Here is a 21,830-nt window from a genome sequence, read left to right on the forward strand (position 1 = left end):
TGTCGGTGGATTTCCAAACTCTCAGCTACATCGAGTTTCCATGGGGAAGAGACATTTCTTAAGATTTTAATATGTGATGCCGTAATTGGGTGATTTCCCTTCTACACATGCTCTGCTACCTTAGATCTAAATTCGTAATGTAATACCTTAAGTAAAATTTGTTTGTTGCTTTTTGTAATGCTTTTTGTTCGATTTCGCCAGTGACGGTTCCAGCGGCGGCCTTTGACAAGCGGTTGGTGCAAAAATATATTCGCTAAAGGTAACATCTTCAGCGACGGCCTTACTTTTGAGGTCGAAATACGTATCTGTCAAGATACAATTAAGTGGTGGAATTCAATGGGATTGTATAAACTCGTCTTATGACAGGTGAAAACATTCCACTAAAAAGCTCAAAATAATTTTCTTATCATCTTCAGCGATTTGACGTATAAATCGCAACAAGATGGCCTAACGTTGTGCAACGTCTACCTTAATTACTCGAGAGACCATGGAAAAAAATCAGAAAGCAATGTCAATAAATGTTCGTATTTCCTAGTTGAATGCAACTTTGTACCAGAATAATCAATTTTACTCCACTTATCAATTTGCCCGCATGATATTTTCCAAAACAAAGTAATATTCATAAGCCGATTAGAGATATCTTACTCTACACCTATGTTTCGGCGCCAGTATGGTATTTACTGCGCACTTTACGATCCTCGGCGGTACAAATGACATATCTAGGACGGGTTATCCAACCAAAACCCAGACGCTCACATCATGAAATATCAACGGAAAGTTGCATCAGTTCCTGTATAAATTTTCACCAACCAGGTCTCCAATAATTTACCAGCAGTGTGTGCCCTATATCTGGACGAGACGGTGCTGGTTGGGCTTTGACAATGTTATATGAATGAACTGTGGTGGTCCTAATAAAAATGGTAATTTACTCTGGAGTCCGCAGTGGATTATTCTAATCGAAGCGCGTATTCCAATGAGGGCGTTATTACTTGGCATTCCTGCTGAACTGGCAGTTTACTACTTCTGTAGGATGGAAATGATTCAAAATAATATACTATTTCATCAACTGATGAAGATTGATAGCACCCGGAAAACAAAATAAACACGGCTGTCCAAAACCACATCGACAACCTGAAAAAGTAAATACAAGAATAGCATTAGCCTTGGTATATTGATTAGAAAATTATTTAGAGCTTTTTATTGGAATGTCTTCACCTGTCATAAACGATATAGTGCTATCCAGTTTAATGTCACATTTTGAGGTTAACTTTACCACTAGATTGTTACAGTCAAGTGTTGGAATTGAATGGGATAGTACTAACTCGTCTTATGACAAGTGATTGTTATATTACCAATTTTTACAAATGTGAATGTTTTCGATATAATTGATATTGTATGCATTTTTGAGATGTCATTCGGAAAAACTTGACACAAAATTAATAGATCTCATTGACAATTTTTAGACCAACAAATATCAAATAAATCAATTTTAATACAACCCAATTCCTTATTTTTATTTTCAACTTCATCACGAGTTTCTTGCTTCCCAACTACATACAGCTAAAACGCAAAACATGATATGCTTTCTTAATTGTGAATAAACAGCGGCACCGGCTATTGACTTGAGGCGCAATACAAATCGTTTATACTTTTATTTTATCCTCCCAATTAATGTTTCGAAGGCTCTGCCACCGTCCATTCTAAAGAAGTTGACTAATTGATTGACATGATCTTTGAGATAATCAATATCAGCTTTCAAGATCCATTATGGTGTCCCAACTATTGTTCTACATATTGCGATGACCTTAGCACGAGTTGATTTATCTGTGAGGACTGAACTGTTAACTGAGGCAAAACAGCCCAGATAAAAAAGCTCACATCGGTTGGGGCGGGCAAGCAACACTAAGAATGTCCCCAGTCAGTGCATCAGCTCCACCGAGTTCCGTACGCGCATGGGTGAAAGATGCACAAAAACTAGCTTCTCTAGGTCGCCAACTATTGCGGTGAACGCGGAATCAGCGTTCAACGATCTCGGATTCGATCGTTCGCATTCACTGACTGACTGATTAACGGCTTGAGGCAGGAGGCAGGAGTTGGCATCCTTTGCCTCTTGGCTAGACGACGAGCCAGTCACGATGGGAGAAACGGATATAAGGAATTTCGTTGTTCACTCTGGAGGCGGTACGTGAGTAATCGCTTCTGGACTAGATTTCGGAAGTCTAAAGAGCGATGATCTTGATAATGTAGTTCCTATTTCCGAGCACGTTGATCGTACAGTTTGATATCAATATGAATATGTGAAGCCTTTGTTTTCGGAGCATTATTATAATACAAAATATGCTTCGTCTAGTTTTGACATCCATTTTATACTAATTATTGTTTTCTGTTGCTTGATAGTTATTATATCTTTTTTCTTCTTCGATTAATTGTTTCTTATTTATTTCCCTTTCCGACATTCTATCATCTGTAGACCTGTAGAATTTTCATTTTCCATTTGCGGCGGTTCATCTAGGTATACCGTTTGTCAATGGAAGCCAACTATCGCACGTGTTCAATTCAAATTCAATGCCCTAGCGGTGGTAATAATTCGATGTCATTTCATTTATAATGAACTGTTGATATTTGGGTTTTCTAAACGATGACAACCATATGCTTATTATGCAACGGCAGGTAATTTTCAAGTTAATTGAACCATTTATAGGTCGAAAGCAGCGTTTGAAGGTTGAGCCACTTACTCTCTACTGCGTCACAGAATCAAACACAGTTCACGCTTTTGAGTAGTGTCTTACTGACTGACTAACTGAAGCCTCGTGCCTAAGACATATCCAAGGCGTAGCGATATTGATTTGTATATTGCAAAGCTGTCGGATACCTCACGCTCTGACATTATTGTTTCCGCACCAACGAGCCAATGTTTTGATGATTTTCACTTTACCGACCACGGTTTACTCATGGGTGGGTAATTCAACAGCCGCGATTTAGACACAGGAGAGAATGAGCTTGTACACCCTGCTCGTTGCAATTCGACGCAGAATTATACGGCTGAAGACAAAGCGACGATATTTACCTACTTATTTGTTCATGCTTTGGCGAAGATGTCGAAATTTGCTACTTGAAGCTAGTTAGCCGTCTTTTGCAACTGATGTTGTATATTAGAAATAAACCTTGGGCGTTTTCTCGGGGTTAATGTTTTTCTCTCATAAGCGCGAAATCAATTTTACAGTTTACTAGTTTAGTTAGTAATCCAGTGACAATCATGAAAATGAAAAATAAATTCCAAGTGCTATGAGCAGATGGTTGTGAGTGCCATTCTTGTTGAATTTTAGTCAATTGCATCATTTAATTGGGGTCTCCGGTAGCCTTGCGAGCAAAGGCAAAGGATTGCCAATACGGAGATGGTCCCAGATAACAATATTTTTTTTTAAAAACAAAATCCTTACAAACTTACTTACTTACTAACTAACTTACTTACCTACTTACTTACTTACTTACTTACTTACTTACTTACTTACTTACTTACTTACTTACTTACATACTTACTTACAAACTTACTTACTTACGAACTAACTTACTTACTTACTTACTTACTAAATCCAAATCCAATCCAAATCCAATCCAAATCCAATCCAAATCCAATCCAAATCCAATCCAAATCCAATCCAAATCCAATCCAAATCCAATCCAAATCCAATCCAAATCCAATCCAAATCCAATCCAAATCCAATCCAAACCAATCCAATCCAATCCAAAACCAATCCAAACCAATCCAAACCCAATCCAAATCCAATCCAAACCAATCCAAACCAATCCAAACCAATCCAAACCAATCCAAACCAATCAAATCAATCCAAACCAATCCAATCCAAACCAATCCAAATCCAATCCAAACCAATCCAAATCAATCCAAACCAATCCAAATCCAATCCAAACCAATCCAAACCAATCCAAATCCAATCCAAATCCAATCCAAACCAATCCAAATCCAATCCAAACCAATCCAAACCAATCAAACCAATCCAAACCAATCCAAATCAATCAAACCAATCCAACCAATCCAAACCAATCCAAACCAACCAAATCCAAATCCAATCCAAACCAATCCAAATCAAATCCAATCAAATCCAAATCCAATCCCAAATCCAATCCAAATCCAATCCAAACCAATCCAAACCAATCCAAACCAATCCAAACCAATCCAAACCAATCCAAACCAATCCAAATCCAACCAAACCAATCCAAACCAATCCAAACCAATCAAACCAATCCAAATCAATCCAAACCAATCCAAACCAATCCAAACCAATCCAAACCAATCCAAACCAATCCAAACCAATCCAATCCAAACCAATCCAACCAACCAATCAAATCCAATCCAAATCCAATCCAAACCAATCCAAACCAATCCAAACCAATCCAACCAATCCAAACCAATCCAAACCAATCCAAACCAATCCAAATCCAATCCAAATCAATCAAACCAATCCAACCAATCCAAACCCAATCCAATCCAAATCCAATCCAAATCCAATCCAAATCCAATCCAAATCCAATCCAATCCAATCCAATCCAAATCCAATCCAAATCCAATCCAAATCCAATCCAAATCCAATCCAAATCCAATCCAAATCCAATCCAAATCCAATCCAAATCCAATCCAAATCCAAATCCAATCCAAATCCAATCCAAATCCAATCCAAATCCAATCCAAATCCAATCCAAATCCAATCCAAATCCAATCCAAATCCAATCCAAATCCAATCCAAATCCAATCCAAATCCAAATCCAATCCAAATCCAATCCAATCCAAATCCAATCCAAATCCAATCCAAATCCATTAAGGTTGATATAAATATCTTGAAAATCTAATTTGACCTGCCCGATTTTTACTAGTAGATGATCTGATCATTATAATGATTCCTTATATGGTAATTACTTATATTAAACTTTGCCGGTACTGGCAACGACCTTAAAAAATGAAGATATTTCTAATGGTTACAATCAAATCAGCTTAACGCAGAACTGAACACTACTTGTTTCAAAACTAACGTTGCATTAACTGTAAAAAAAATACTACTAACCGGTGCATAAAAGCAATCAAAACTAAATATAGATTAGATTCATATCAACAGTATTTGTTGTTTTATCAAATGAGAATTTAAACTATAATGAAGGCTACAACCAGGCAGCGAACTCAATACTTACGTTTGATCTTCCGTACATCCTTAGTAGCAGTCGCGCACCGTACACACTACCGGTTAGTTACCCGACTGCTTACCGTTAGTGGGTGAATAGTAATGAAACTATTAAAATTCAACAACCAACGCCATTTGTTAACACTTGCGGTTGTGGATATAGATCATATATAAAAAAAGAACCGATCAATTCACCTACTGTGATTTTCTACGGGGATGCCTTTTGCACTAATAAATCATATCTATTAAAGAGGATAATTACCTACGACAATGTACGTTTCGACACCTACAATATGATTTCTTCCCGCTATTTTTAATCGCGGTAGTTGTCTGTACTAAGTTTCCGTCGCGCATAGGGGCGTACTGCCAAGAAACAAAGAATAAACTGTTCATCGACATGTTTAATTTCGACTAATCAGTTGAAGTATTCGGCTACTCGACTGTTTCCGTACCATAACTGGTTGTAACCAAGAATAGATCACTGTCATAAGACAAGTTTAGTACAATTCCATTTAATTCCACCAAATCGTATTACTTTTACATATTCATATTTCGACCTCAACTGTAGGGTCGTCTTCAGTGTCTCGTACTTAACTCGACGTCGAGTCAAGTACGAGACACTGAAGACGACCTTACAGTTAAGGTCGAAAAACGTATATGTAAAAGTAATACGATTTGGTGGAAACAAATGGAATTGTACTAAATTCGTCTTAGGACAGTGAAAACATTCCATTAAAAAATATATGTCTACCCCACCCCTCACGGATTTGTTTGCTCAAAAATAAGAATAGAATAAAACAAGAATAATAAAAAAAAAACATTTCCAAATTTTTTGAGGATTTTGTAAATATTTTTATGATTACTTTAATACATTTTTTGCCTTTCTCGTACAACAAAGTTGTACCGAAAGGCTATCATTTCACTCCAAAATCGAACTTTTTATAGAAGTCTCGGAAACCCATGATGTTATATACCAATCGACTCAGCTCGTCGAACTGAACAAATGTCTAGATAGTTCGAATTATAACATGACAAAAATCTATAAAACTATTATTTCCTCTAACTGTTCTGCTCATATTTCATTGATCAACGACTTGTTAATAGCCTTACAAAGTTACCTAGTATTACAATACAAAAAAATCCTGGAATACGTTGTGGCACAAGAGTTCCCGCTTTTATTCGGCGTTCGTTCAAAAAGTCAGCCACTGTGCACCGTCACCGAGAGAGAATCGATCGCAATCTCCGTTTATCCCCCGCCTAATAGCCGCTCATTATATTCAATCTCGTTTCCCACATGTGATTAATTCCCGCGTACTTTTTTTCTCTATTCCTCTCCCGTAGGCCGCAAACCGCGACTTCTGGTGTGCCCGTCCCGCGCACCTTCGCTCTATACCGCTGGAGCTGTGGCGCAACCTAACGCAGCCCAACGGGGGTCAATGTTCGCACGTGAACGCACCCTACCAACAGCTGAGCGTGCATAACTTCACCGATTACTTCGCATCGGTGAACGTATCCTCGCTGGAGCAGGTCAGCTGCCGGGGGTACGAGTTCGATTCGCGCATTTTCGGCCAAACAGTGATCACCGAATTTGGGCTGGTGTGCGACCGGGCGCAAATGATGAGCATCGTGGAGATGTGTTTTCTGGCGGGTGCGGCGTTAGGCGCTGTTGGCAGTGGATGGATCTCGGATCAATTCGGTCGGCGACACACGCTGATGTGCTTTGCGCTGATTCAAGCCGTTACCGGTAAGTTATGATGCTATGGGGTAATGAGAGTCGGCGAGTAGTATTTTGACAAATTGCTCCGTTATGATCGAGTAGATTTTCATCACACACGGAGCTGACGGAACGATATAGGTATTAATATCACGAACTGAAGGTTGACAGCGCTGTGGCTAATAAAGTACATGCTAGAAGCGTTCTACACTCAAGGTGACAGTGATAGCGATTTGTAGGGCAGTATGAATACCTCAATTGTGGAAGCATGTTTGGAATGTTAACAACGATTTCAAGTCCTACATGCATGTTGGTGATAACTAAAGTGATTTTGTTTAGCAATAATTTCAAGATTAATTACTACGATAAAATAGATGCCGTGGACTGTGGCATTGTTTCTATCAACTAAGAACAATATATTGTAAGACTGAAGTCTTTTTAGACTAGCTTAAAAACTTGTTGCATTTTTTGACAGCTCGGCTCGGCCCAAAGTAAATTCAATTTGTAGAACCGGAAGAATTTGTTTCAACGTTACTGAAAATAAAAATAGAAAATTACTCACTTGATACTTGATGGGCTACAGCTCTTCGATGAACCTGCGCCGAATGGAGTATCCGTCTCCACTGGACTCGATTCTGGGCCAATCGCTTCCATCCGCCCTGAACATTGAGCGCCCTCAGGTTCTCTTCAACTGCAAAAAGCCATCGTGTACGCGGCTTTCCTCGAAGCCTGCGAACTCTTCCGGGTTTTCTACTAAATATTATCTTCACTTGAAGTTCTTCCGGCATAGGAACAACGTGTCCAGCCCACCGTAGTCTGCCGTGTTGTATAAGGTTAATAATATCCACCCCTTTATACACCTGGTACAACAAGGGTCCGGGTTCGATTCCCGGTGCCGGTCTAGGCAATTTTCAGATTGGAAATTGTCTCGACTTCCCTGGGTATAAAAGTCTCAGTGATAGCCTCATGATATACGAATGCAAAAATGGTAACTTGGCATAGAAACCTCGCAGTTAATAACTGTAGAAGTGCTTAATGAACACTAAGCTGCGAGGCGGCTCTGTCCCAGTGTGAGGATGTGATGCCAATAAGAAAAAGAAGACTCGTGATTCATGCGACTCCGACAGATACCGTTTTCCTGTTTACCGCCGAGTGTTGTCCGCAGCACCTTACGCTCAAACACTCCGAAAGCTCTCCGATAAGCTTCCTTTTACGTCCATGTTTCATGGCCGTATAAAGCCAACGGAAGAATCAGAGTAGTATACAGCGCGAATTTTATCTTCGTTTTCAGACTACGGGACTTAAGCTTTTTACGAAGTCCGTAATAAGCCCTATTTGCAGCTGCAATACGCCTTTTCACCTCGCGGGTAGCATCATTATCGCACGTCACTAATGTTCCAAGATACACAAATTCTTCTACAACTTCAAATTTTTCACCATCCATCACCATTTCACTACCACCACCATTAATGAACCCACGTTGATTGCCAGCGACCATGTAATTCGTTTTGCTGGTATTGGTCGTGAGTCCAACCCTCGCTGTCCCCCGCTTAAAAGGCGCAAAAGCCTCCATGGCACGGCGATCAATCCCAATAATATCGATATCGTCCGCATTTTCAACCGACTTCTTTTATTTCTGTAAGGCTAAGCCGCAATTAGTCCGCAAATCGTTCTCCACCTGATCGATCCACCTTGCCCGTTGTGTACCTCGCCTTCTTGTTCCCGTCGGATCGTTGTCGAGAACCATTTTCACCGGATTACTGTCCGACATTCTGGCTACGTGCCCGGCCCACCGCAGTCTTCCGATTTTCGCGGTGTGAACGATGAATGGTTCTCTCAACAGCTGATGCAACTCGTGGTTCATTCGCCTCCTGCACGTACCGTCCGCCATCTGCATCCCACCATAGATTGTACGCAGCACTTTCCTTTCGAAAACTCCCAGTGGGCGTTGGTCCTCCACGAGCATCGTCCAGGTCTCGTGTCCGTGGAGAACTACCGGTCTAATGAGAGTTTTGTAGATTGTCAGTTTGGTACGGCGGCGAACTTCATTCGATCGGAGCGTTTTGTGGAGTCCAAAGTACGTACGATTTCCTGCCATGATGCGTCTCCGAAATTCTCTGCTGGTATCGTTATCGGCGGTCACCCAAGTACACGAATTCTTCAACCACCTCGATTTCGTCACCACCGATAGAAGCTCGTTGTGGGTGGCTTACATTGATCTCTCTTGAGCCTCTTCCTATCATGTACTTCGTCTTCGACGTGTTGATGACTAATCCAATCCGTTTAGCTTCGCTTTTCAGTCTGATGTAGGCTTCCTCCATCCTCTCAAAGTTCCCGAGCAAAGGCAGATAACTGAAATGATATCAAACTGATAACACGATTAGTTATCTTTATTATCATCTTGATATTTAGTTATCAATCATGTGATTAACTGATAACTGAATAATAACAAAATTTATTATCAATACAAATTTGGTATTTTCTTCTAAATTTCGCGTCGTTCACATATCGGGCTAAGCATTCTATTCTTTCAAACATATTGTACACCGCATAAAAAAACTACTCATCCGCTTATTTTTCGACGCAACCAAAAATAAACGCCAGATAGTCGCCCAAGAAAATCATACCTGTAGCAAAAAAGCTGCTTTGATAATTTTGAAAATTTGACCGCCACGTGGTGTCATTTTGTTGCAAGGCACAATACTAACTTATGCTAAATGTACCCGGCCTATGCTATGAATAGTGTGACAAGAGCTGTTTCCAAGCACTGAACTGAAATTTCCGTCTAAGCAGACGGTGACTTTCCTCGTTACTAACGATATCTACTGATTTGTTCATTTCTCTGTCAACAAAGGACAACAGTTGAAATTTTCCTATTTATTTTATAATATGCTTATTAACTTTACTTTCATTTCAGGTATCGTAGAATAATGAAATATGTATCTGAGAACCAAGCGTTGTAGTTTAATAAGTACTTGAAATGGCGTTGCAGCTCCTGGAACATATAATCCAATTGGGCCAATTAAGGGCATGTGCTCATTCAGGAACGGTGGCTAATCTTGACTAACCGCAATATAATTCGTCTTGGGATCCACAGTGCTTATTTATATGGGGAAGCGGAAAATTTAACTGGAAGTGTCGGATAATCAAGAAATTGCAACGATCTGGTGTGTTGTGGCGAAAACAATCATGCTCGCACTTTAGTCGAAATAGCAATGTGCTCAATCAAAGACTAATTGCTCAACTATTGACAGTTTACCTTGGTTTGAACGTAAACGAGCAAGATCATCTGCAGTCAAGCCTTCAATAGTCGATGTTGAAAGGGACAGTCGACCGAATATAGGTAATATCGAGATGTGAAATAGAAAATCCTTTGGACGGTATTTGAATGGGCCATCACAGTAGCCCACCCAGCCAACACAAAGTCGCATATGCTAGTTTTTTTTTTTTTTTTTTTGGTCTTTATTAAAGTGATGCATATGCTAGTGAATAAGTGTACAAGGTGGAGGCGATATAGGCGCATTCCTCTATTTGACTGCATACAAAGTGCACGTATATGGCCTCCACTTTGTACACTTATTCGCCTTGATCTTACGATCATACGAAATTTTCATACGAATCCTAATTCCTAAATCTAAATTCTAATCTACCTTTTTCGTACATTTAGGGCCCCCCGAAAACTGTCCGGCCATGGATCCACCGAATAGCAACATTTTTAGACGGATTGATTCTTCCTGGTATCAGCAGTGTTTATGTTTATATATGCATATAAAAACATGAAACATTTCACTGTGAAATGCAAGGTTGTGGTTTAGTTTGAATAAAAGCTATAGTTGAAATCGATTTACAGCATTGCGCTGCTAGCAACCTAAAGATTGATAATATAAGAGAGGAAAACTAACCTAAGCCTATTATTTAATTGGTCACAAATGAAAACAAAATGTATTCAACAAAATGACGATGAACCGTACTTGTTCTAATTGATTGCCGATTCGCTATTTTGAATTAAATTCGTTTCGGTTATCATTTTCGTTATGTTGACTTGTAGTTCAACCAGAATGATAACAATTCTAGTTATCAATATTACTGGATAATTAAGTTTGTTATTAATAAGTTATTCTGCTTTGCACTCTGTCCAGCCGACTGTTATTTACATAAATGGTCATGACATCATGATTTGATTATAAATAGTCTTCTGTAAATGCAAGATCCTAGAAAGCGTAGTGCTCTTCTCTCCTGCTCCTCAAGAGACCGTAATTGGGTGAGTGCCTAGAGACGACGCCATACAATCACTCGATCCGAGTTCGAATCCCAGTGAATGCCAACATTTTTTTCAATGCGTAACGAAGTCGGTAAAGAAGATTTAACTATTTTGGTCGATAAAGCAGTGAGGACTGATAACTAAATAATAACTAAGTTAGTTATTTGAGTAAATAACATGTATAACAAAATATGTTATCAATTTGTTATCAGTGATAACCTAATTTGTTTTCAGGTAGTTATTTCAGGAACAAAATTCTGGTATCATTTTTGTTATGTTGGCTGTTAATTCAGCCAAAACGATAACAAGTTCAGTTATCAATATGTTCGATAACCGGATAATAGAATTTGTTATCAATTAGTTATTCATTTTTGCTCGGGTTACGTGCCATGATATCAATGTCGTCGGCGAAACCAAATAACTGGACGGACTTCGTGAAAATCGAACCACTCGTGTCAATCCCTGCCCTTCGTATTACTCCTTCCAAAGCGATGTTGAATAGCAGACACGAAAGACCATCACCTTGCCGTAACCCTCTGCGCGTTTCGAAGGGACTTGAGAATGCCCCTGAAACTGGAACTACGCACATCTTCCGATCCATTGTCGCCTTGATCAACCGTATCAGTCTATCCGGAAATCCGTTGTCATGGATTGGCTGCCATAGCTGGTCCCGATCGATTGTATCATATGCGGCTTTGAAGTCGATGAATAGATGATGTGTAGGCAAGTTGTATTCGTTGGCATTTCTGCAATACCTGACGTACGGCGAACACCTAGTCCGTGGTAGAGCGTTCACCCATAAATCCCGCTTGGTACTGCCCCACGAACTCTCTTGCAATTGGTGTTAGTCGGCGGCATACAATTCGGGAGAATACCTTGTAGGCGGCGTTCAGCAATGTGATTGCGCGGTAGTTGCTACAATCCAGTTTATCGCCCTTTTTGTAGATGGGACACACGACACCTTCCATCCAGTGCCTCACCACAGTGCTTAAACAGCTCTCCAGGGAGTTGGTCAACTCCAGGGGCTTTGTTGTTTTTCAGCCGGCCGATCTCCTCCTGGATTTCCTGGAGATTCGGAGCCGGAAGTCGCATGTCCTGCGCGCGTGCTGCTGGGTTCATTACCATACCGCCACCGTTGTCTGCCATATCGCCATTCAGGTGCTCTTCGTAGTGCTACCGCCACCTTTGGATCACCTCACGTTCGTTTGTAAGAAGGTTCCCGTTTATGTCCTTACACATATCAGGCTGTGGCACGTGGCCCTTACGTGAACGGTTCAACTTCTCTTCCAACTTTCGTGCCTTATTAGCGCGGTACAGTTCCTCCGTCTCTTCACGGTCTCGATCTTCCTGCTGGCGCTTTTTCCTCCGAAAAATCGAGTTTTGTCTGTTCCGCGCCCGTTTGTATCGTGCCTAGTTCGCCCTCGTGCGGTGTTGCAGCGATCTCGCCCATGCTGCATTCTTCTCCTCAACTAACTGCTCACATTCGCCGTCAACCAGTCGTTTCTCTGATCGGGTGCCACCGTGCCTAGTGCAGTGGTTGCGGTACTTCCAATGGCGGATCGAATATCTCTCCAGCCATCTTCTAGAGACGCTGCGACTAGCTGCTCTCCCGTTGGGAGTGCCACTTCCAGCTGCTGCGCGTAGTTTTTTTTTATTAAATCTAGGTATAAGACGAGATTCTAAACGTCAATTTCGACCCATCGTAGTGGTCCATTTTAATCTACCGCTTAACGATAATGGATTGAACATCTTACTCGGTAGTATAAGAAGATTTAGTGTTTTGCTCTATAGACATGATGCACAAACAAGTAGAAACGGCACATTTTTAATCAACATATCAAAACAATACCATATTTTCAAAACGATCCATCTGCTTTTGCAAACAAAGATTAAAACGTCGAATCGACGAATCTGATAGCAATTCCACACGAACCAACACCACCAACACATAGCAGAATCCTTCACTTATCAGATTCGTCAAATCGACGTTTCAATCCCGTTTGAAAAGATATGGGAACATTTACCCTACCTTCATTCCAGAAGCTATACAGATTATAGATTCCCACTACATGCTAGATTGAAAGAATAACATGGAAAATCAGTGCATCATCAACTACTAGATAGTTCTTAATTTAAACTTTGAAATTGTCGTCAGGTCCTTTGACATCACCCATCTGGTCAGCATTCATTGGCGGCAGTTGGATGTGGACCTTTTACGCAGGCAACAATCACAGGTTAGGTAGTACTCACATCATCTCGAGAAATTGTTAGTTTTATATTTTCCACTTTAACTAGTCAACTAAAATATTTTAATCTTATAGTAAAACACGCGTTTTGAAAACCCCCAAAAGTCTTCAAAAGGTGACATTCGTGACATAAACAATAAAACAAGCATAACAAAAATATTGTTTTTTGCGGGACCCCCTAAATCCTAGTAAATAAAATTCCGAACAATTTTGTAGAAGAAAATTTTTTTCTAAAAAATAATATAGTTTTGGCGTAAAATGCATCTTTTCGCGTAAATCTGTATCATGGACCATAGTGCATTGACGACATCTTTGAAAAATCCTCCAAACAATATAGTCGAATTATTTGCAAAAGATTGTGATTTAATTTTTATTTGAGAATTTTCATGTCTGAAAAGTAGCAGTAGTAATTCATTTATTTATCATCAGATAATTTATAATACAATTCATACAATGTTTAACTTAATCTATACATATTTCTGACAAACACAGTACATTTTCTTTTAAATTCCATTACGGATCTTGCATTGTTCACGTCTGAAGGTAACTGATTAAAAAGTCGTATTCCGTTGTAATAAATTAATTTTTGATTGGTGGTCATTGTGAATGTCAGCAAATCGTCAGCCTGTCTTGTTGTGTGTCGGTGTACATTTCTACCTCTTACAATAATATGGGTTAAGTATTCCGGTGTCATGTTGTTTGTCAATTTAAATATTAACAAAAGCACATTGAAAGTAATTCTTTGTTTCACAGACTGCCATTGTAATGTGTCTAACATCACTTGAATAGGAGTGTATTTGTTACAATTCAAAATAAACCTCATAAATTTATTTTGCAGTTTCTGTAATCTTTTTAAATGAGTGTCACTAGCAAGGAACAAAACCGATAAACAATAATCCATGTGTGGTGCAACTAGAGATTTATATAAAAATATTTTACTCCAAAAAGTGAACTGTTTTCTCAATCGTACTAGCATTCCGTATTTCTATGCAACTTTTTTGACTACATTATCTATATGCTCCTTAAATGTCAATTTATGGTCAATATGAACTTCTAAATACTTAAACTCATCAACTTTCTCGATTTCAAATCCATCGATCTCAACTTTCATGTCTTCATAGTCAATTTGCTTCTTGTTGGTAATTATCATCAACTTAGTTTTTTGAATATTCAATTCCAAATTTTCAAATTTTAGCCTTTTAGTTAAAGTAGCAATAGCACATTTGATTTTTCTGCTTGCCAAATATGGGTCCTTTTCACCAATAAATAGTACAGTATCATCCGCAAATAGATTAATATCACAATTTTTGACAGCCTTCCTCAAGTCATCTATATACAAAATAAAAAGTAACGGCCCTAAAACACTGCCCTGTGGTACTCCTAACGGCACTGGTTTAGGCCCAGAAACAGCATCATTGAATTTACAAACTTGTGTACGACTTTTCAGATACGTCTCAAACCAGCTGAGGACTTTTCCTCCAATACCATATTCCCACAAAATTTTTAGCATAATAGAGTGAGAAACTGTCTCGAATGTTCGTTGAGATCTAAAAACAGTACCACAATCGTCCTCTTTTCTTCTATCATTCTTTTCCATTTGTACAGCATTAGATTCAGGGCCGACTCGCAAGAGTGTGCCTGTCTAATACCAGACTGTTCTTCTATTAAAATTTCTTCATTTGTTGATCTTATAGTTGATCTTTTACAATGGTTTCTAATACTTTCTCATAAATGGGCAACATATTAACCGGTCTATATTCTTCTGCCTTTGTTGTCCTAGGCTTTTTTGGAATCGCTACAACAACTGATTGTTTCCATTCGCTTGGGAAAACACCAGTTCTTAGAGATTGATTGATAATGTCTAACATTAGTTCACCTGTAACTTCTAATGAGTCTTTCAGCACTTGTAAATTTACGTTGTCAATACCTGACGAACTATCTATTCTATCAATTGACTTTTTCAGTTTTTCTAAAGTTATTTTGCTAAACTTACCCCAATGTTCAAAACTTTGTCTATTATCATCATTAAATGTAGCAGCAACATCATCTATACTGTTATGAATCTCTTGAATACTATCTAAAAAGTACGAGTTAAAATTCTCACTAATTTCCTGGTTGCTTTCTGTGTTCTTCCCATTAAAACTTATACAGTTTGCCGATTTCTCTTTATTGTTCCATAACTCCTTTAAAACTTTCCACAATTGTTTACTGTTACCTCTATTTTGGTCTATTTCATTCTGAGTGTATTCCGCTTTTGCATTTCTAATAGAATAGGAGTATTCATTTCTTAAAACTTTATAATGATGCCAATCGGCTTCATCCCAACTGGAACTTGCCTTTCTATATGCATCATCTCTAGACCGTTGGAGATTTTTTAATTCTAATGTATACCACTTTTTCCGCGACCTGCATTTTATTTTTCTTACCACTAGTTGATTAACACTTTCCTTCAGAATCGTAGATAAAATATCTGCTTTCTCATCCAAAAGTCTAACACTATCATTCAGTAATATGTTTCTCAGGAGAGCAACAAAAGCTTCTTTAGAATATTGTTTCCAGCACTTTATTATCAAAACATCCTCTACTATGTCGTCGATTTCTTTAAAATTGATTTCCTATGTTTCATGATCAGATATTTTGTGATCATTTACAATCGGCACTTCAATTTGATTAACATTACAAAAAACTAAATCTATTATTGTTTGCGATATTCTGGTACGCCTTGTTTTTTCTTTTACCTTTTGGTCTAAATCATAGCAATCTGCAACCTTGCGCAAGCCATCACTGTCTCTTGGGTTCTCCCAATTTATATTGAAGTCTCCCGCAATCAAGTTCACCTGGTTTTCATCTAAAACGTTTTCAATCCAATTTTGTTCTAAAAAATCTAAAAACTTGTTATCATTCGCATTTGGTGAGTGATAGAGCAAATCATACGATCCTTGTTTCAGCCCTCTGACTACTTTAATTGCTAAAACCCAGTTTTGACCCGAAATAGTATTGCTAATCTCTCTAGTAGTAGACATATGAGAAAACAGCAATTCTCACATTTTGAAAGCAATGGATAATGAACACTACATTTCACTCAAAATTAAACTTATCAATTACAGATGAATGTCACCCGACCTGAAAAAAAACTCATTAACCTTTGCCAACGTTAATTTACATCCGATTTCTTTTATATCTGTATGAAGGCTAAGCCGTCATTAGTATCTGGATCAGAATATCATTGACTGGGACAAATTTGGCTAACGTTAAGACCTAAAAAGTTTTCAGCTGATAGCTAATACTTCATTCGTGAAGTCAGAACGTGAATTTTTATTCGATTCGTAAAATTTTATTAACACAAATTCCCATTTGTCTTTTGTGTAGAACACAAAGGTGATCAAATTTACTCATTGAACAATTAGAAAAAAATGCTAGACATTTCCTTCGTACATCCGTAACATGAAACAAACAACAGAAGATCCGCCGCATCAGATCTCACGTTGCAGTAAATGTTAAACGGCTAATTGCATTCAATTTTACTGCAATTTCTCTGACATCGCTTTTTCCGTCAAACTCGATGTCACGACTCCCGTCTACAAGCCATTACGTAGATGCTAGATAGATTGTTCGCAGTAATGCTGATACACGGCGCTATCTTCTAGTGCTCATCTTTCCCCGTATCAAGATTGTTACTAGTTTTGCACGACAGACTACATGTCTCCGAACTGAAATTTTCCTAAACAGCACTCCGTCATATATCCGCCTGCCGACATCGTCATCTCTCCCAGTCAAATTGAATTACCCCGGGTTGTGGTTTATCAAACCAATTTACTGTCACTTAAACTTTGATTTCGGAGATGTGCGATATGTGCGGTAGGAATGCTAGAAGTAACAGACTCGCACATTATTTTTGCACATGCTTGGAGTGACCCGAGTGTTATCTCACTTATCTCAAGATGAGTAGTTTAGCCCTGGTTCCCATATAGGCTTATACCTGCAATTGTGTTCCCGCTCAATGTGATTCCCTGATGCATCAAAATGGATGTAATTCAGTAGTTGATGTGCGACGTGAATAACCCAACTATTTGCTGATGATGCACAACATTCACAAAAGTTTCCACACTCTTCATTGGGTGCAATGAACAATATGCTAATGAGTTTTAATAGATATTCCCCAAAAATGACTGATATTTAAACCATATGTATTTTTTCGATTTTTATAACTTGCCGTCAACCATATTGCAAATGATAATTGGCTTTGTATCGATAACGAACTTGTATCAAAATACCTACTTTAGCTGTACGAAGTATCAATATTCAAAAGTCTGTAAAACTCAAAATACAGGTCGAAGCTTCGTTAACTCAATTGCAATGAAACTGGATGTCAATCTAATTTTATTTTGTTTGGGCAAATATAATGCCGTTTAATAGTATTCACCAACATCTAATTAATTATCATCCTCTTCCACAGGATTCCTGCTCGGATTCGTCACATCGCTTGAGCTCTATATGGCCATTCGCGTCATTATCGGTTTCGCTTCCATGTCGGTAGCCGTCGTCAGCTTCGTGCTGGTGGTCGAACTCGTCAGCGGAAAGTACCGGACAATCATCGGTATCCTCAACATCCTTCCGGTGGCCATTTCCTACGTGATAGCAGCCGCCATTGCCTTCTTCACCCGCGAGTGGAGACTGATGCAGTTCGTCATTACAGCCCCCGGAGCATGCCTGCTTCTGGTGTGGTACTGGTGCCCAGAGTCTCCTCGGTGGTTGCTGGCCAAAGGCAGGATCGAAGAACTGAAAGCGATCATTGATCAGGCAGCCCGAGTCAATGGCTTCAAGCTTCCTCAGGGGTACGAGAAAACTCTCCAAGTTTCCGAAACAGAAACTTCTGGCGACGTGGTATCCGTCTTTGACCTATTTCGGATGAAATTTCTGCGAACAACGCTCCTCATGCTGATTGTTTGGTTCGGCATCGTGCTGATCTACTTCGGAATTACACTGCACCTGAGCAATCTTGGCGGTGACATCTACCTCAACACAGTGAGTATGATGATATAATTAATAGAATGAGAAATCCTATTAGCACCTCGCCTAATCCAAAACTAATTAATTGTGATTATCGAAACTAATCACATTCGGTGCATGAGTGATAACTTTTCCAGCAAGCGAGGCGAGCAAAACTTTGGCCACATCTCTGTTATCTTCTCTTTCCGCATCCACGAACACAGGTCCTCGCCGGTAGCGTCGAATCGATTGCAATCTGCCTCAGCATAGTGGTCGTGCTGAAGCTCGGATTACGTGTTAATTTATTCATCTACATGGTCGTCGCTGGCTTGTCGTGCATCTTGATGAATTTCATTCCGGACGGGAACCTTTGGGTGATTATCACGCTGGCGATGGTAGGTGAGTCGATTTCTCTGTCTTAATTCCTTTGAAGATGAATTAGTAGATACATGTATATAGGGCGTGTCGAAAAAATTTGAACATTTTGCGTCAAGCAATCGGAGGACCATCGTATGAAAGGATATTTTAACGAAACGATTTTTTTATTGGTGTACATGTCCTATGTAATACAAAAACTGTTGTGGAAATGGCTCAGGCTCAATGATATCGAAATTATTTTGCATGAACTTCACCGCTTTGTGCTCACTCGAGAATTGAGATGATCGTGCTCCGACGTTCTGATACGATAAGGTTGTCGTTTTAGTGAAATAAATATCAGACTAACAAATCATTGCTCGTTGACTTACAGCCCTCTTATTAGACCATGCGCCTAATTTACGATCTAGATATGTCCCAACCAGATGTTCTTAGTTCTCCAAATCATTCTGGACTTCGAACCAATTGGTCTACCAAGTCAACTGGGGTCGATATAAATCCAATAGCATCCCACCGTGTCCATACAGGCCCTTAGAGGCCATGCACATGATCTACGATTTGGATATGTCCAAACCGGATGTTTTAAGCTCTCCAAATCATTCTTGAGTTAAGAACAATTCAATATTAAATTTTCAAAACGACTTACCCGCCTCTAGCATTCCCAAGCAAACCAATAAATTCGTCTTCACCTTCGTATTGATGGTGTTGGTTTGCGTGGAATTGCTATCAGATTCGACAAATTGACGTTTGAATCTTTGTTTACAAAAGCAGATAAGTAGTTTTGAAAATTTGGTATTGAATTGATCTACCATGTCAACTGTGCTCAATACAAAGTCAATAGCAACCCATGCCCTTCAAGCCCCTATTCGTGATTCACGATTTGGATATGTCTAAACCAGATGTTCAGGTCTCCAGGTCTCCAAATCATTCTGGAGTTCAGATAAATTGGTCTACCAAGTCAACTAGACTCGATACCAAGCCAAAAGCAACACATGGTGTCCATACAGGCCCTTAGAGACCATGAGCAAAATTTACGATCTATGGTCTACCAAATCGGGCGGTGGAACTTCCGGAGAAATTCCCGGAGGAATTCCCGGAGGAACTTCCGGAGGAATTCCCGGAGGAAATTCCGAAAGAATTCCCGGAGGAAATTCCGAAAGAATTCCCGGAGGAACTTCCGGAGGAATTCGCGGAGGAACTTCCGGAGGAATTCGCGGAGGAACTTCCGGAGGAATTCCCAGAGGGACTTCCGGAGGAATTCCCGGAGGAACTTCTGGAGGAATTTCCGGAGGAATTCTAGGAGAAACTTCTGGAGGAATTCCCGTAGGAACTTCTGGATGAATTCTCGGAGGAGCTTCCGGGAGAATTCCCGGAGGAACTTCAGAAGGAATTCCTGGAGGAACTTGCGGGAGAATTTCTGGAGGAACTTCCGAAGGAATTCCTGGAGGAACTTCGGAGGAATTCGGAGGAACTTCCGGAGGAATTCGGAGGAACTTCGGAGGAATTCCCGGAGGAACTTCCGGAGGAATTCCCGGAGGAACTTCGGAGGAATTCGGAGGAACTTCCGGAGGAATTCGGAGGAACTTCGGAGGAATTCGGAGGAACTTCGGAGGAATTGGGAGGAACTTCGGAGGAATTGGAGGAACTTCGGAGGAATTCGGAGGAACTTCGGAGGAATTCCCGGAGGAACTTCCGGAGGAATTCGGAGGAACTTCGGAGGAATTCCCGGAGGAACTTCGGAGGAATTGGAGGAACTTCGGAGGAATTCCCGGAGGAACTTCCGGAGGAATCGGAGGAACTTCCGGAGGAATTCCCGGAGGAACTTCCGGAGGAATTCGGAGGAACTTCGGAGGAATTCCCGGAGGAACTTCCGGAGGAATTCCCGGAGGAACTTCGGAGGAATTCGGAGGAACTTCCGGAGGAATTCCCGGAGGAACTTCGGAGGAATTTGGAGGAACTTCCGGAGGAATTCGGAGGAACTTCCGGAGGAATTGGAGGAACTTCCGGAGGAATTCGGAGGAACTTCGGAGGAATTCGGAGGAACTTCCGGAGGAATTCCGGAGGAACTTCCGGAGGAATTCCCGGAGGAACTTCGGAGGAATTCGGAGGAACTTCCGGAGGAATTTGGAGGAACTTCGGAGGAATTCGGAGGAACTTCCGGAGGAATTCCCGGAGGAACTTCGGAGGAATTCGGAGGAACTTCCGGAGGAATTCCCGGAGGAACTTCCGGAGGAATTCGGAGGAACTTCGGAGGAATTCGGAGGAACTTCCGGAGGAATTCGGAGGAACTTCCGGAGGAATTCCCGGAGGAACTTCCGGAGGAATTCGGAGGAACTTCGGAGGAATTCCCGGAGGAACTTCCGGAGGAATTCCCGGAGGAACTTCGGAGGAATTCGGAGGAACTTCGGAGGAATTCCTGAGGAACTTCCGGAGGAATTCGGAGGAACTTCGGAGGAATTCGGAGGAACTTCCGGAGGAATTCCCGGAGGAACTTCCGGAGGAATTCGGAGGAACTTCGGAGGAATTCGGAGGAACTTCCGGAGGAATTCCTGGAGGAACTTCGGAGGAACTTCGGAGGAATTCCCGGAGGAACTTCCGGAGGAATTCCCGGAGGAACTTCCGGAGGAATTCGGAGGAACTTCCGGAGGAATTCGGAGGAACTTCCGGAGGAATTCGGAGGAACTTCCGGAGGAATTCCCGGAGGAACTTCCGGAGGAATTCGGAGGAACTTCCGGAGGAATTCGGAGGAACTTCGGAGGAATTCCCGGAGGAACTTCGGAGGAATTCCCGGAGGAACTTCGGAGGAATTCGGAGGAACTTCCGGAGGAATTCCCGGAGGAACTTCCGGAGGAATTCGGAGGAACTTCCGGAGGAATTCCGGAGGAACTTCCGGAGGAATTCGGAGGAACTTCCGGAGGAATTCCCGGAGGAACTTCCGGAGGAATTCGGAGGAATTCCGGAGGAACTTCCGGAGGAATTCGGAGGAACTTCCGGAGGAATTCGGAGGAACTTCCGGAGGAATTCTGGAGGAACTTCCGGAGGAATTCCCGGAG

The 21,830-nt window shown here is 40.6% G+C and overlaps 1 protein-coding gene across 1 annotated transcript in view; it reads left to right on the top strand.

The window, feature by feature from the left end:
* Positions 1 to 21,830, top strand: part of LOC134227687 (organic cation transporter protein) — a 103,820-nt gene that overhangs the window by 59,991 nt on the left and 21,999 nt on the right. Inside the window, exons 2-4 of the mRNA XM_062709344.1 lie at positions 6,534 to 6,936; positions 17,870 to 18,438; positions 18,627 to 18,801. Of these exons, the coding sequence (XP_062565328.1) occupies positions 6,534 to 6,936; positions 17,870 to 18,438; positions 18,627 to 18,801 (1,147 nt within the window). The remainder of the gene's footprint in view (positions 1 to 6,533; positions 6,937 to 17,869; positions 18,439 to 18,626; positions 18,802 to 21,830) is intronic.

This window comes from Armigeres subalbatus, chromosome 3 (genome assembly GCF_024139115.2).
Source record: "Armigeres subalbatus isolate Guangzhou_Male chromosome 3, GZ_Asu_2, whole genome shotgun sequence".
NCBI lineage: Eukaryota > Metazoa > Arthropoda > Insecta > Diptera > Culicidae > Armigeres > Armigeres subalbatus.